General features: G+C 44.9%; 1 protein-coding gene across 2 annotated transcripts in view; it reads right to left on the bottom strand.

Moving 5' to 3' along the window:
- Wwtr1 (WW domain containing transcription regulator 1) overlaps positions 1-17,711 on the bottom strand; it is a 122,647-nt gene that overhangs the window by 8,469 nt on the left and 96,467 nt on the right. For both annotated transcript variants that reach the window (XM_005339902.5, XM_078043575.1), the window contains exons 4-5: positions 15,820-16,031; positions 749-882 (exon numbers count right to left, since the gene is read on the bottom strand). In XM_005339902.5, the coding sequence (XP_005339959.1) occupies positions 749-882; positions 15,820-16,031 (346 nt within the window). The remainder of the gene's footprint in view (positions 1-748; positions 883-15,819; positions 16,032-17,711) is intronic.

Below are 17,711 nucleotides of genomic sequence, written 5' to 3'. Positions count from 1 at the left end.
ACCTGTCTTTACTTGTATTCTTTTGCCAGAAGCACCCGCGAGGGCACTAGGACATGGGGGAACAAAGAGTGGCCTCCATGTGCTTAAAAGGCCACAGGTGATGCTGACATCTGCACATGCAGACACCACTGCCCAAAAGCATCTCTTTATTCTGCTCCTTCGTTTTGTTTGTTTTTTAAAGAAACATCATCTACTTTAATTAAGTTTTTAATTATAAAATAATTTTAAACACACACAGAAGATGCAAAACAATTATAGAGATTACAGTCTGTGCTCCCTTCACCCAACTTCTTCTACGACGGCATCCCACACAGCCACAGTGCAATATAGAAGCCTGGGAACAGATGATGTGAAATCCTACTAACTAACCTATAGCCTTATTTACATTTCACCATCAAAATATCATCTTTAATTATTTTGTTCTCAACTTGCCACATGACATGCTTTTATCCCCCAGGTGGCCACCGAAAGCCACAAGATTCTTCCCGGTATAAACACTAGACAACATCATCCTGTTTAAATGACAAATGCATTCCTGATTCAAACTGTGCACTAGGGGCTGACTATATAATTTTTAAAAGGCAGATGACTTCCTTGGCTTTTCTTTTTTCTACCATTTCCTCCTACTTCCTACTCTCACCCCAAACCTCAAGCTCCTTATCTTTTCCCAGTGTGAACCAAACCCCTTTTTAGTCTAGACTTCATAATAAATAGAGCAAAATTAAATGTTCCCCAAATGTTAACTTACCCATTGAGAAAAGGATCTGAGCTGTTATTAGTGATGGATCTCATATCTGGGGTCATGGCAGGAGGGTTTGCAGCAGCCTGGACTGCGGCCATTGTCTCGGCTTCCATGGGGAGCTGTCTGCAGAGGGCAGCTTCCTGCAGAGGTACAAGGATTAGAGCAGAGTGTACTTGTGGGAGAAACACTCGCCAAATACAATGCACTTATATTAATTCCCAGTGAGTCTAAATCATCAGGAAGTCATGAGTGACATAAATCACCTTCCTACATTCACAGAGTTGAGGAGAAGTTGGGCTAACATTGGTCTCTGGACACTGACTTCTCCATGTACCACCCACAGGACTGTTGAAACACCAAATCACATCCAGACTTCTCAGGCACTTTCTCAGAGACAAGGCTATTGCAGTCCCGATCTCAGAACAAACCTAAGCCAATCAATGCAATCGGATGACTCAGGACGAATGGGTACATTCTAGTCCCTATTACTTACAGGCCAGCGAACCTGTATTACAGAATTCAGGATTTACATTAAATTACATCTGACAGTTTATGTCAATAATCAAGAAAACAGCTTAAAAAAAAACATTTTTCTACTGCATTGTATTGTTGATGTGACTAACATGGCTGAGGTTGGAGACCACACAGAGCCAAACAGAACACCATCAACAATTAGGTATCTGGGGGCACATGGGTTTTACCAGCAAGATCATGCTGCTAGAATTATTTTTTTAAGCCAGCACTGCTTTGCCAAGTAGAGTCAATACAAACAACTACGAATTTATTGACTACAATCTCTCTAGGTAGTACCTCCTGGAGTTTGTCTGCTCTGACAAACATGAGCAGGAATTAAATTGCTTTCCAATGCATTGCTACTTCTGGAGAAGAAGGATTCTGTACAGTGTGCTGCTTGGAAACCAAGGAGAGGCTCCTCCCCAGGCCACCATCTCCCACTCCAGGCTGAGGTCACTGAACCTCCCAGACCCCAAGCCATGGCTGCAGTGGCAAGCAGACTCAGGCCGTCTGAGTTGCACATCTCATTAGCCCTCCCCAGAACTAACATGCCATGACTTCAGAGAGGAACTGTGGTCTAGACAAGTCCCAGTGAAGTCATCGGATATAAAAACTTTCAGTTACTAGAGTTCATTCTGTTGTTCATGGGAATCCTGGTAGCGTGACGGCTGCACACTGTGAGGCCTGCTGGGTAACTCAGCCTGATATCAACACCCTGACCAGAAAGGGCCCCCAGGTCACTGCTGTTGGCCTGGATGACAAGTCGTCAGAATGCTTCACTCCCATACCTCATTCAGTGATCCATAACAAGCACATAAGAAATAAAGGTATTTTTAAAAGATCATTTTTAATCCATCATGTAAATCTTGGAAGAAAGTTTTGAATAAATCTAGAAAAGCCAAACTATTTTCTGATGGTTACTTTTACACAGTGGGCAGCATGCCTTAGAAACGTTCCCCCAACAAAGTCTTCCCCAAAATCTTGTATAGGACGGCGGCGAGGCTGCACCAGGTGCCAAGAGCCGGTGCCACCAGTCCACTCCTGCAGCTCACATGCCTTGGCCCTAGTGCAAAAACATCTGGCCACTGACACAATTTCTAGTTCCTTATAAACTATAAATGTAAGAATCTTGTGACTGATAACCTTCATTATATATATAAAAAAAGACTTTAACTAGAAGTTTCTATTCTTCAACCATAAATGAATAAATTTGGGGGTTTACCTCCAGACAAATACCCTTTTAAACATAAAACTTGATGAGGTAACAGTATTTCCTTATATTTCACAGAATTTTATCACCATGTCTGAAAAATTCATAAAAAAATTCAGGTTCAATTTATAAAATCCAGAAGGATCTGAATTCAAATAAGAAGAATCATTTCTGAAACCTCAGCTACTTTAGATAAAAAAGAGAAGAAGACTGTATATGAATGGTCATCTGTAATGACATATAATATAGAAATAAAATTCAAGTTATAAGAACAAATCTCAGAAATAAGATATAAAACATGTAGTTCTGAACTTCACTTTCATTTAGATTATTCCTGGAACACTTCAAATACAGAGAATGTAAAATAATGATATATTGTTGCTAAACATATAAATAAAATTCAAAGGGACTATGTTGCAGCCAAAGCTTCAAGGAAGACGTCTCACTGCGCCAGTTCATGTCAGCCGCTGTTTTGAGTTCAGAAGAACTGAAGTTCTGCTCCCCAGCATCGACGGTGCTGCTATCTGCTGCGGAGACTTGACAAGTCACCCTAAGAGGAAGTGCTACCTGCTGACCACAGGGGTTCACAGTCTCACCCTCCATACAGATGATTGACACAAGGGAGAATACACAAGGATGTTGTGTGGAACTAAGAAAAGTGACTTTGAGAAACAGGCCAGTCTAAGCTACAAGGCCATTGCTCACAACGCAGCACCTTCTCTGAGACTCTTCCAAGATCATCTTCAGGTCACAAGGCACTATGCACTATGCACAGCAACCCCACCCCCACCCCCACCCCTGCTTCAAATCCTACCTAGATGGGGACCGTAGCCCCCAGCCCTGCCCGAAGCCCTCCTAGTCCCTCACAGCTCCCCCTGGCTCTGCGCAGTCTCCTGGTCTCTGCTGATCCTCCACTCCACACCATCTGTCCCTCTGCTTGGAACCCACTCCTCAGATTTCCCCAAGGCTCATTATCTCACTCGCTGCTCATCTACAAACGTCACCCCCTCAGAGATGCTCCTCCCTAACCCTGCCTCTGTTAATTCTGTATTTATTCTCTTCTTTCCACTTAGGCATTGGCTCTCTTTCCTGCTGGAATGTGAGCTCATGCCAGCAAGGCCTCGTCTGTCTTGTCCACGTCTGTGCTGCTGCAACATGGCCATGCTGGGAACATAGTGTGTACTAAGGAAACACCCACTCGATGAATAAATGGACAGTTTCACTGGATCCAAGTGGAAAGATCTGAAGTCGCGATTAGGAATAAAAGGAAAAATAAACTGAGAGCATTTGCTCAACCTTCCACCACACAGATGAGTGACACAACAGCCTCTGCGTTCATCCTAGCCAGGCGGGCGCCACACCGTCCACCCTAACTCTCTCCTGCTGCTCCCTCCCCGGCTCCTGACACAGGGCTGTGCGGCCAGAGCAGTCACCGGCAGGAAATGGGCAGCCAATGCCTGGGTTCTGCCTGCCAGGCCATCTCCCAGCAAGCCTCTCACCCTCTGTGCTTCACAGTGGGAGCACGAGAGCTGCAGCTGGTGGGGGCTGCTGTGTGTGCAGTACAGGTGAGCAGCCACCCCCAGGCCTCACCAAGAAGAGGCTCCAGCATCAGTCCTGCCTCATCTCTGCATTCCAACCTCAAAAGACAAAAGCAAAAACAAACCATCTAAAAGGGATGCTGTCTGTGTGTCACAGACCCTCTTTGAGAGGTAGGATATTTCAGCTTTCACTTCACCAGGATTAAACCAAAGTGTGAAATTCATCTAAAGGCTAAAAAAACACTTTTGTTAAACAAGGAGAAGTTTATAAACCTTTTGTATAACATAAAAATCAGTTTTGAATATAAAGTGGTAAAAATTATATTTTATAATATAATACTTCTATACTTAGAATTTTTAAAATTCTAGCCTTTTTGAATGAAAATATTTCCTGATTTCTGCTCATGAATTAAAAAGAAAAAGTACAGTATAAAATCTAAGTATAAGCTGGACATGGTGGTGCATGCCTATGATTCCAGTGACTTGGGAAGCTGAAGCAGGAGGACTACAAGTTGAAGGTCATCTTGGGCAACTTAGTGAGACCCTGTCTCAAAATTAAAAGGTTGCGGGGGGGGGGGAGTGCTAGGTAGAACACCATGAGTTCAGTCTCTAATAACACCTAGTGTGTGTGTGTGTGTGTGTGTGTGTGTCTCTCTCTCTCTCTCTCTCTCTCTCTCTCTCTCTCTCTCTCTCACACACACACACACACACACACACTATCAGTAACACAAAAAAACAAAAAATCCAAGGATAAAAATAAAAGGACAAACCTCATGAACATGATCCCAGCCAAACAGGGGCGAGCCTGGGGTTTTCTTTGTTAACTTTTAAACTAAACTTAGATATGAGGTTAAGGTCCAGGCCCAGCATGACTGGCCATCATGAGACACCCACTGCCCTGGCATGGGCAGCAATGAAAGGCAAGCATCAGGTTTTACGTAGCAGGAAATGACAGTCCAAACTGATGGAGCTAAAACAAGCCGTGTGCTGGGAAGGGAGGGGACAGTGGCCAAGGCTGGTCCAGGGTGTGGCCCTTAGATCCTCTGGTCCAGCAGAGATGAGGAAAGCCGAGCTCCAGGCACCACTGCACCCCAGCGCCGTCTCTTATACCCACCTCTGCCAGTGGCCTACCCACACGTCCCTCCAGTGTCCCCTCCATGTCCACCACACTCCCCACTGCCATCCCCAAGAAGCCGTCCATTTCCAGGCTCACCAGTGCCTTGGGTCCCTCCCCCTAGAGCCTCAGAAGTCCAATCCACATCCACGAGGGCTTGCCTACCACCACAACCCAGCAAGTAACCACTCCCTCCCAGCTCTGAATTCCTGTACAAAGGTGTCCACTGGCCTCTGAGCTTCCACGCGCCTCAGGCGGGCTCCTCATATGGCTCAAGGCAGCTCTTCTTATTAATGTAGAACCTTTTCTTAATTTCATCACTACCCATCCAAGTTCAAGATCCAAGTCAACAATTTCTTCCTTAGACCCCACAGAAGTTTTTTTTTTCTTTTTAATTTTTAGATGGATACAATACCTTTATTTATTTTTATGTGGTGCTCAGGATCAAACCCAGGGCCTCACACGTGGGAGGCACATGCTCCACCACTGAGCCCCAGCCCCAGCCCCTTAGCAATTCTTTTGTTTACACCTGTATTTGGTCTTTAAAACATACTCCTGAGACTATCAGGTGCCGGGAACCATGTCTCACAGCAGCAACTGACAAGGAAGGGCCTTCTCCTCGTGAACATTCCAGAGTGGGAGGCAGACCATCAGGAAGAATGAAGGCTAAGGGTCAAGCATCCTGCATCCCAGCTCCTAGGATCACCACGCTCTACACCCTTGCCTTCTCCAGCAGCAGATCATCACTGCTTCTCTGTGTATCCCACGGGCCTCCCTTCCGCCAGTCAATTTCCATGCACAAAGCTGCATGTAGGTGTCTGTTCAACACTCACCAAAGTCCTCACAAGGGAGAACCAGAAAGAGTAACAAGGATAACTAGGAGTCAGGGTATCATGGGAATTATTTAACCAAAAGAGATCTGTCCATCAGCGTTTCCTCACTGTGACCAAAATACGTGATAAGAATTACTTTAAGGAGGAAAAAGTTATTTGGGGGCTCACAGTTTCAGAGGTCTCAGTCAATGAATGACCAATGTTATTGCTCTGGGCCCAAAGTGAGGCAGAACATCATGGTGGACAGGCATGGTGGACAAGAGCTACTCAGCTCACGGCAGCCAGAAGGCAGAGAGAGAGAGAGAGCAAGGAACAAGGCACAAAGACAACCAACCTCCAAAGACACATCCCCAGAGACCTATTTCCTCTAGCCATACTCCATCTGCCTATAGTTGCAACCCAGTAATCCAAGTTACTAATTCATCAAATGGATTAATTCACCAATTAGGTTAGAGCTCTCATTCCTGATCTCATCCTCCGATCACTTCTTCATTAACACATGAGCTTTTGGGGGACACCTCATATGCAAACCATAATTTGCAAACCAAATTTTTTTTGCATAAGGAGAAGACTCAAGGGACACAGCCATGGCTCTCAGACTATTAAAGCACCGAGACATGAAAGAAGGAAGACATGTTCTGTCCCAGATCTGAGGAGGACGGGATGAGATCTTCCCGGGTATTAGCTCAGTGAGGAGGTGGCTGATTCTCACTTCTCTGGGATATCAGCCACTGGGATTCTCAGCAGCAATTAAGGGTTCAGTGCTATTGAGCATGTCTTAGGCTAGGCACAGAAGCACAGCACAGAGGAAAAACTGTCTTTGGAATCAGAAAGATTGGCGTTCAAACCCCCACTGTAGCTGTGCTTTGGCTGTGACAAATGCACTAAATCTTAACCTCTCTTGACAGGTCATTCATCAGACAAAGGATAAGTTAGTTCATAAGAGCAATCTTGTTGGGCTGTTATAAAGATCAGAAAGCATATTTATAAAGAACCTGGCTCCAGATTCTCTTCAACAGAATGAGCTCCTAAAGGTACTGGGTGGTCAGGGAGGCAGAAATGTCAGCTCCAACTAGCAGACTAGCGGCCTACCGTGTGGGGAACGCTGTCCCCAGTGCTTTCACCCAATTGTTTTCACTTTACAGCTGAGGAAGCCAAGGCACAGAGATGAAGCCATTCTCCCCATATAACACAGCTGATAACTGGAGGCACCAGGATCTGAGTGCAGGCCGTGCAGCTATTCTGATTTTCTCCACAGGCAGCATGGCAGAGAAAAGAAAGCTGAGGATTGGGGTGGCAGACCTCAAATTTTGGGCCCTTTCACCTAGTGGCTGTGAGACTTGGGCAAGTTACTTCATTTTTCTGAGCCTGTTTTTCCTGCCACAAAGTGGAAATACCATCCCCTCTACCTCAGACAGCTTAGAGTAGAATTTAATGAACTGTCTGTTTCAGAGTCCTCCTCCCTGAATTGGGAAACAGATTGAACTGGATGTATTCTACAGTTCTTTTCAACGTATGTGGGTAGTGCTAGTGACCTGGGAATTCACAACACATCAAGAAAAAAGTTGCAAGTTCAAATTTAAAAGGCCAGTTTCAGAAAGATCTGGAAAGTTGCCCTCGGTAATCCCATCCCAGATCTTTCCTTCCCCCACAACTTTATTTTTTTTTACTTATGTCCAAGTCAGGGTTGAAAAGACTGTTGCAAAATAAGAGCCTGAGAATCTGTGAGTCTGTTGTCATCCATTCAGCTCCTTAAAACAAAAAAATCACATGAGGGTTAAAGAAACACCCTGTCCTAGTGGCTGGAGGGCGTTGTGGTGTGCAAAGCAGCTGCAGGGGTGGAGCAAGGTGTCTCTGGAAGCAAACCCCAAACTCCTTCAGCTCCCCACTGGCCTGCAGCTCGCCAGTGGGATCAATCACAGAGGTGGTGAGAGGGCAGAGAACGGTGGGGAGCGTCAGCCGGCTGGTCTGGCTGGGGGCAGCTCCCACCAGCCAGCTCTGCCCTCCCTGGAACAGCTTCAAAGGAAAGGGCAGCTGCCTCTGCTAAGGGTGCGCTGCTTGAGTTAAGTGTGGCCAGCGATTCCCCAAGTATGGAAGACTGGATTGTTTTAATTATAGAGGGTGTGGGGAGTAGGAACAAATGAAAAGCAAAATAAATAAATAAAGACAATATTTTTAATTCCTAACGTTAAAATAGTTATTCTGGTGCAGAGACATGGCTCTCTCAGCCAAAATCCTGGGGACTTCAGAGGCAGAATGCTGAATCACTTTACCTTCTTTAGGAAAAAGAAAGAAATTCCTGCTGTAAATCTCTCCTTCACTGTGCCAAGTGGTTCTAGAAACTCACGGTCACACTTCCTGGAGCCTCAGCTGCCAGGCTGGTGCTGCACAAGGACAGGACTGGGGCACAGATGCGGGGGCAGTTCGTGATTGTCCTCCGTGGCCTGCTAGTGGCTCTTTTGTCTCACAGTGTGTGTGACAATCTCATGTTATCCCACTCTCTGTTTCTGTTGTCCCTTGGACTCGCACTAAGGAAAACATTATAATATAGATACTCTTCTTTCTTCATTAAATTACATAAAAAGCTGAATGGACTTTGAGATGGATATTTCATCAGACCCCAGTGATCTGATTAAGATCAGACGTAATAAGCTGCTTTTCCTTCACACAAAATGAGCCTCTACTTTAAAATGATGTTCAATTTAAAACATTTTTCCAAGAGGCTCCTTTTCTTTTCTTTTTTTTTATTTTAACTGCTAAAAATGTATCTATTTATCATGTACAATATGCTGGTGTGAATAAAAGGAGTTGTTTAAAACAAGACTTGAACTGGGGAGCGGCAGGCCATCTTAGAAAACGGTCACTTCTGGGACTTGTAAGTTAATGTGACAATTGACATGGGGTTGAAGAGCAGCTCCAAGAAGGTGGGGCAGGCCTGCTCACTGCCACACACCCAGTGCCCAGGACATCTGCTGAACACAAAAATGGACCAGGGAATTTAAACAGCCAAGCCACTACAGAGGGACCGAGGGGTTTCCTAGATGGTGACCACGTGACCCTGGACATCCCAGGCAACTCTAAAACCTAACTCTGTTACAAGGTTTCCTCAAAGTTGGGTCCCAAGTTCCAAAGGCGAGACAATGAAATAGCTGCGTTCACACTACAGGATCTGCTAGGCCGTGACACTTCTCAACCTCTCTAATGGCTTCTCTCCTCAAGATGGAAAACAGATCCTTCCCCTGACCAGGGCTGCTCCCAGCCGGGTGTGACAGCTGGCCAGCTGCTAGTGGTTGTCAGGTCCAACAGGAGTCTGCCAAGAGATTCCTGGGCCTCCCTCCTTCCTCGTCCCTGTTGCCCTAACCACCAGAGGCCAGTCTTAGTCAGCATTTCTGTTTGACAAGCTGCATTCTCTTGTCCCCCAAGTCCCAATTTAGGAAAGAATAGAGTAAAACGGTGCAGAATTTACTTGAGAATAAAAAATTGTTTCTCAACAGTATGGCCCATGAACAGGGGTAGGGGGAGGCCAGCCTGAGGGGGTCCAGGCCCTGAGAGCCAACAGGAAGTCCACAAGGTCAGATGCTCCAGCTCTGCCCCTACAGTTTATATTTAAGTGAATAAAACACACAAGAAGAAACATTCTTCTCAAATAAAGCCATTGCATGTGTTTTCATGTGAAGAAACTTCTTTTAAATAAAACCTGAGAAGTCTGTTTCTCAATTTTCTGGCTAAAATTTTCCATTTCATCTGATAAAGTTGCTTTTAGGATACTGAAAAAATACTGTGCAGAACTTTAAGTTGCAACCAAAGAACATTCTAGTCACTGGGGCAAGTGTGGCTCATGGGGTTGAAAAACTTGGGTACAGCCTGCTGCAGAAAGGATTCCAGACACGAAGGATGGGGAGACGGTGATGGCACAACTCACTCAGCAAATACAGAACAGCTGACTTTCTTAAAGATTAAGAAACAAGAGGCAACAAAACAGTATCAAAGTAAGCTACCAATTTTCTTTTAAGACACAAAGGACCCAGAGAAATGTACAAAAGAACTAGAAAGAAACCACCAACATCTTTACAGCCATTCTCTAGAGTATGGGTGATTATAATACTTTTGGTTTTAAGTATTTTGTACCTTTTGCACAATACATATGTGTTTGGTCTTTTTGTATGATAATTTTATTTCTTCTTATTATTTATATACAGTGAAATTCACTCTTTGTTCTGTACCATTCTGAATTAAGAGCAAGCACAGAGTTATGAAATAGCTACTAAAACCAAGGTACAGAACTATGCCAGCACCAGTGAAGTCCCTGGAGCTGCCCCTGTGTGGTGAGCCCCTCCTCCACGCCCAGCCCTGGACCCGCTCATCTATTCTGTGTCCCTACAATTTTGTCTTTTCCAGAATGTCACATGAACATAAGCAGAATCATACAAGGAGTTTTGTTTTGTTTTGTTTTGTTTGGGATCTGTTTTCTTTAACTTTGCAAAAATGCTGTGTTTTATCTTAATCAAAAGAGTAATTCTGTAAATTATATGTGTATATGTATGTGTGTGTGTGTGTGTGTGTGTGTGTATTTATATATTTATATTTGGTACCAGGGATTGAACTCAGGGACACTCAACCACTGAGCCACATCCCCAGCCCTATTTCATTTAGAGACAAAATCTCACTGAGTTGCTTAGCTCCTCACTTTTGCTGAGGCTGGCTTTGAACTAGTGATCTCCCTTCCTCAGCCTCCTGAGCTGCTGGGATTACAGGTGTGCCACAACACCTAGCATTGTAAATTATAATTTTAAAAATTAAAAAAAAATTCTAGTTCAAAATCCTCTAAAAACAAAATTCCAATTTCTTTCTTTAAAAAAAAAAGAAGATAAAATAAAACCTTCAACTAAGAATTGTTTTCTTTTAGTGGGCACAATAGTAATGTAATCCCAGCAATTTGGGAGGCCAAGGTAGGAGGATCACAAGTTAGAGGTCAGCCTGAGCAATTCAATAAGACCCATTCTTAAAATTAAAAAATAAAAAGGCTAGAGATGTAGCTCAGTGGTAGAACTCCCCGGGTTCTCTAGTACCCCACCCCCCCCAAAAAAAAATTGCTTTCTTTTCTCAGGTTGTCATTTTGGGGATGATTCTGAAGTTACCTTGTAGCCTTTGGAAAATATGGTCAAAATAAAACTCTGCCAGGAATGATGATAAAAGAAAAGTAAACCTTGTACTAAAAATTGCTTTCTTGTGCTGGGCGTGATGATAAATGCCTATAATCCTGGCTGTTCAGAAGGCTGAGGCAGGAGGATGGCAAGTTCTAGAAAGTCAGCCTCAGCAACCTAGTGAGACCCTGTCCTGGAATAAAATTAAAAGGGCTGGTGATGTAGCTCAGTGGTAGAACATTTGCCTAGCATGTGTGAGGTCCTGGATCAAATCTCCCCAGATAGACAGTTTGGAAGGATAAGTAAATAGATAAATAGATAGAATTCTATCACAGACATAGAGAATGGCTTTCATGAAAATTCATTCTCTGTAATGCCTGGTGAAAGTAGGGAGAGATCCAGTTTTGTAATAAAGCCTCTGAGCAGAACACCTGACAGGACCTCCCAGAGCTCCATGGTGCCCTCCATCTGAAGTTCCTGTCACATCCTGAGATAATTCATCAATTATCAGATATAAGCAGTTCAATTCTGGTGATACAGCAGCCATTGCTGAATCATAGTGACTGCAATCATAGTGAAGGATTTCTCCTAGTTAAGTTTGCTAATCAGTAGAAATACCAAACCTCACTGGCACTTTGATCCATTTATTCTGTAGTTGTTTAACTGCCTGTTAGTCTGAGGGTCACTGGAAAGAGATGAAGAAACAACTTTTGTCACTTTCACAGAAGTCTGGTGTGTGTGGTCTCATCCCCAATAATTTGAAAGTAAATATGGCAACCACTGGGCCCTCATGAAGGAGGAAATGGTGTTAATTTACTTTTCTGGCCACAACTTAAATTCAGTCTAATTAGTTTGCCTCCCATGTCCCGCTATCTTTCTATTACTTTCTACAATATAAAATTGGATAAGTGAATAGATGAATGAGGAGACAAACAAACAAAAAATGAGCTTCCATTCTTAAATAATGGTGCTTCACTTAAATTTTTTATCAACTGGCCCTTGAACCAATTTTGTTAAAATCCTGTGCTAACCCATTTTGTTAAAATCCTGGCACTAAGAATCTAGTGCCAGCAAACTCACACATGACTCCTTGGTATCGTGAAGTATGAGTCAGATGGTGCACAGCACCAAGGAGATGTTTTCCCTAGTGGAGCCTCATCTAACGCCACATGCCGAGGAACAGAGATGGAGAAGGAGGAGGAGGAGCAGGAAAAGGAGAAAGAGGAGAAGAAAGAGCAGGAGGAGCAGCAATAGGAGGAGAAGAGCGGGAGGAGGAGCAGGAAGAGCAGGAGGAGGAAGAGGACGGTGGTAGGAGGAAGAGCAGGAGGACGGGGGGGGGGGTAGGAGGAGGAGCAGGAGGCAGAGGAGGAATAGGAGGAGCAGGGGTAGGAGAAGGAGCACAGCTGAGGACCCACACAGTAGATCACTTCAGGATCTTTCACATTCATCATGTCATTTAAGAATGATAAAAACATGCAAAAGTGACAATGTCACAGGAATTAGGAAATAAATTCTTCTACTTATTAAATTTTATCAACCTCTCTACTTCCTATAGAGTCAGAGCATAGCTCAGGCCTCCCCTGGAGATTCTCCCTTGGTAGAATTGCAGGAGGGTTGGGCCTGCCTGCAGGACCAGGGCCTAAGAAGACAGGCTACACAATTAGGGATCTCCTACAAGCAAGGAGAGCCAGGTCTTTACAAACTGCCCACCAAGTAAGGGATCATCAGGCAGCAGTTGATGACCAAGGCCATGGATGGGATGGAAGGAACAAATGCAAGTCTATAGATGACTTTTCAATCTTGTGGGATCGCCACTGCTCCATCCCTGCAAATTCCTACCTCATGGGGGAGGCAGCTCAGCAGAGAAGCCAAAGACCACTTTTCCATCCAGCCCATTTTCTGCCCTTGCCCTGGCTCTGTTACAAATACAGAAGCAGGAAAGTCACCACACGAAAGTAGTCAAACAGCCATCAAAATGATATGAACAATCCACACCTGTGTTATCAGAGCTCCTGACAGATGCTCAGAAAACTGCAATAGGACACTCCTCCCCACCATTTATTACACAGCCTTCAAAAACAATTTTGACACATGGTGGGGCATGTTGCTTTGGGATAGGGAAAAAAAAACATCCAGGATTAAAAAGTCTATTTAGACCTTTTTTTTCCTGTCCAATAACAAAAACAAAAAGACATCAGAACTATCCATTCCATCTCCTCCAAACAACATTTAACACATGCACACACAGTCAGGGCTGGGCAGTGGGGGCCTCCAGTGACACTGGACAGCCTTTCTTCCTCACTGGGCTCCATGGGGTATTGCATACCATGATGCAGCAAAATGACCCAAGTGCCACAGCCTCTAGGGACCAGCATTTAAGGAATGTGGTTGGCATGTAACATGAACCATCAATATTATCCTGTGGTTCAAAAGCACCTACAGCTGGTATAAGGCAACACTCTGGGGCATTTTTTCCCACCCCTTCCCAGAAATACTTTCTGTGGGAAAGAAGAAGGTGGGGCAAGAGAAAGAGAAACAGCAAGGAGGCAAAAACAGAAGCAAGTCATTCTTTGCTAAGAGGTCTCACTCACACATGAACACAGCAAGCTCATTGAAATATGAAACTAACAGAGAACCTACAAAAGCTACCGTAATGCCATGTAAAGTAGAATCATCACCCAAGACAGAAAACAATAATACAATGATTTCCTTCCAAGAAACATGATCCTGTATATCTAAAAACGGTATCAACAACTGTTACCCTGAAATAGCCACGAGAGTCCAGGCAGAAACCCTGGAGCTGCCTTTCTACTCTGCTTGGGGGCTGAGCCAGCAGCAGGGCACACTGCACTTCACTCCTCTTGTTTCAAAAGCCACGTCTAAGAAGTGATTTTCATTCACCATGCCCGTTAAACCTCATGTACTAAGAGATGCCTTATATCCTAGAATTGATCTGATAGGAAATACATTAATGTCATTAATAGAAGTTATTGAGTATTTTTCCAAGTGTTTACCCTATCACCCCCAGGACTCCCCATTAGAAAGCTTTCTGGGACAGCCAGATCTACTTATTTCCTTAAAGCACCAAAAGGACTCTAGCCATGTATCTTGTTTCCCTTGAGTCATTATAAAGAGTTAGAACAATAAACGGAAGCTTTTTTCCCTAAGATAAAGCCAGAAAAATGTATGATACCTGCAGAGGTGGATGACATTTAGTTCAGCAACACAGAAAAAAGAATACTCTTCTGGGGCTAGGCACGGTGGTGCACACCTATAATCTCAGTGACTCAGGAGGCTGAGACAGGAGGATGGCCAGTTCAAAGCCAGCCTCAGCAAAAGGGGCGGGGGGGTGGGGCTAAGCAACTCAGTGAGACCCTTTCTCTAAATAAAATATAAAATAGGGCTGGGGATGCAGCTCAGTGGTCAAGCACCCCAAAAAGAGAATACTCCAGTACCACATCCCCACCCCAAAAAGAGAATACTGTTCTGGGGCTAGGGCTACAGCTCAGTGGCAGAGTGTTTGCCTATAAATAAATAAAATGAAATAATTATTTAAAAAGAAAAAAAGAATATTGTTCTACCACAAACCAAGCCACTAAAGCAGGGAGACAATGGGTTCTCTTTTGTTCATGCTTGAAGGACAGGGCAGAGCCTGACCCTCAGAGGACACAAAGCAACATTCTGTTGACCAGAAAGTGGGGTGCATGGAGCGAGGCACACAAGAGCCCCATCAACATGCCCAGGCCGTTTTGCAGAGCAGAAGGGTCCACAGACAAGCCGGTTTCCCCCCTCCCTTCAATTCTCTTTCATGCTCTGTGGTAGGCCGGAGGGACATGTACCATGAGTCACTGCTTCCGTGGAACATTCCCCTGCTGTCTCTGTTCATCCAGGGTTGCTCTGTGAATGATCTGACCAAGAACAGCAAGAGGAGCCCCAGAGCAGTTTTCAGAACCAGCCCTCGGCACTGGCCCATCTGTCAACATTCTCTCTTGGAGACCCTGCTGCTCTCACACTGCGAGGCTATAGACACCCCTCCTTGACGACCAGGCCTCAGTCCAGTCAGGTCCAGGCTTCCAGAATCCTTGACACAGCACCACACACCTAACCCTCTGGACCATCCTGTCTAACAGGTGACTACCACCAAGTGACCCCATCAATGCCATACAGAGAGGAAGAGGAGCCCAGCTGGGCCCTTTCCAGATTCCCTGACCTACAAAATTGAGTGACACAGTGAAACGGCTGTTCCGGGCCATGAGGTGTGGAGAAGGGAGCCACACAGCAGTTTGTGACAGACACATCACAAACTACACTAAGCGCTAGCAGTGGAAGCCAAAGGCCACCGTGAAAATACAGCCAGAGCTCCTCCTGTACGCAAGTCTGGTTTCCACCACAGCGAAGGCAGAAGCAGGGGAAGAGATCCATGCTACCACGAGGCTTAGAGCTGGGCTCTGGGCCTCCAGGACTTCCAGACAAAGGAAGCTCATACTGAAGGCCACAAGGGCCACACGGGGCCTCCGGTGGCACCATGCAGCTTACCTGCCGCAGGAGCTCCTCCTGGCTGCCATCGGCCCTGCCACCGAGGCCAAAGCCACAGGGCCTCCCAGGGCACCGAGCAGCCTACCTGCCGCAGGAGCTCCTCCTGGCTGGCATCAGCCCTGCCCTCCTGGCTGCCATCAGTCCCGCCACCAAGGCTGCAGGATCTCCAGGGGCACCGCGCAGGCCTACCTGCCGCAGGAGCTCCTCCTGGCGCACGCGGATCCTCTCTCTCTCCATCTGGATCCTCTGCAGCCGCAGCTTCTGCTGCTGCTGCTGCTGCGTGGTCAGGGCGGTGGGCAAGGCAGTAGGCAAGCTCATGAGCCCAGCCGGGTTCTGAGAAGGGCGGTTCTGCTGGCTCAGGGTGCTGGGCGCCATCTGCTGCTGGTGTTGGTGACTCATCACTAGAAGAAGAACACACATGGGATAGGTGACAGGGCCTAGGACACCTTATCAAAAAGAAGATGCGATGTGCTTTTTAAGTATGGATTCCCTGACCTACCAAATTGAGTGACACAGTGACTCCTTCCACAGCACTTTCCGATTATTCTTTGCTATTTAAATAACTATTACCTAATTCAATTCACTCCTGATCACCCAGTCTTGGTTTTATTGTCTGTTGGGAACCTTGCTTCACATCTTCTCCATGTGCAGAGTACATCTTAAGCTTTACATAGAACACAATGACAAATCAAGCAGATTCCACAAACGTCATCACAGATCATGAGAGAGTTCACCAGGACCTCTAAGGCTGTGTGTGCACTTTCTCAAGAGCTGACGAGGGCATGTGCTCGCCAGTGTTCAGTGGCTGCGCAAGACCATCGAGGATTGGGTGAATGCTCGGCAACATGGGAACTCAACGCAAACAGGAGCCCGTTAATGCTTTCTTAGAAAGGGACACCCCAAGAAATCTCAGCTCCACTAAGGAGCAAGTATCAGACTGAGAACAACAAATAGCTGATCTTACAAAGGGAAAATCGGTGAGAGACAGATTACTTGGTACAGTACCAAGGCAGGCAGTATCTATTTTACACTTACCAACATTCAATTTTTAGGATCGAGAACTTTGCCCTGGGAAAGAAGTCCCAAGCTGGGCGCAGTGGCACAGGCCTTGCACACACTAAGCAAGTTCTCCACCCCCAACCTCACTGGACATTCTGAATAAAACTGGTGAACTGTAGGAATGTCTCCATTAGGGCTATGGTAGGACACTGCAGTTTTTTCTATTGCTATGGAGATAACTGTGTGTGCAAGGATCTTCCTGTCTTATTTCCTACGACTGCATATGACACTATGGGGTCTGTAGTCATGTATCTGTACAGGCACACTATATGAAATATGGATCTGGCCAATGTCACTCTCCAGTAACTCCCCAAACAACTTTAATAAGAAAGAAAGAAAAAAAATCAAAGTTTTAAATCCTTTAACATATCCATGATTGTTGTTCACTATCTCACACACACACACACACACACACACAAAAAAAAAAAAAAAATTTAGAAAGTGCTAAGCTGGGTGTGGTGCATGCATATAGTCTCAGCCACTTGGGAAGCTGAGGCAAGAGGGTCACTGAGTCTGGAAGTTCAAGGCCAGGCTGGCAATACAATGAGGACCTATCTCAAAAAATAGTTCTAGTTTTTCCTCCTGTTCACCAGTCAAATTTGCTTCACTTCTGCCAGGCTAATATATAATAAAGACAACCACACTTTAGTTTCTAGGTCAGGACCAAAGACAGGAAGGTATAATTTTATATATTCATTTCATTTCTGAGAAAAAAAAATTAGGAGTTTTGCTATATTTGATCTCACTATTTTAAAAGATTTTTTTAATGCATGTATTTGAATTAAGTTCTAAGACTTCAATTTATTTATTTTATTTATTGGTACTGGGATTGAACCCAGGGCCTTGTCCTTTTATTATTTCAATTTTTTTTTTAAAGCAGGGATTGAACCCAGGGGTATTTAACCACTGAACCAGCCCTTAAAATAAAATAACTTTAAGTTATTCATTTTGTATTTTGAGACAAGGTCTCACTAGGTTCCTCAGGGCCTTGCTAAGATGCTGAGGCTGCCTTTGAACTTTTG

The sequence above is a fragment of the Ictidomys tridecemlineatus genome, chromosome 3 (assembly GCF_052094955.1).
Source record: "Ictidomys tridecemlineatus isolate mIctTri1 chromosome 3, mIctTri1.hap1, whole genome shotgun sequence".
Taxonomy (NCBI): domain Eukaryota; kingdom Metazoa; phylum Chordata; class Mammalia; order Rodentia; family Sciuridae; genus Ictidomys; species Ictidomys tridecemlineatus.
The sequence above is the reverse complement of the archived record's forward strand: the minus strand, read 5'-3'. Positions and strand labels throughout refer to the sequence as shown.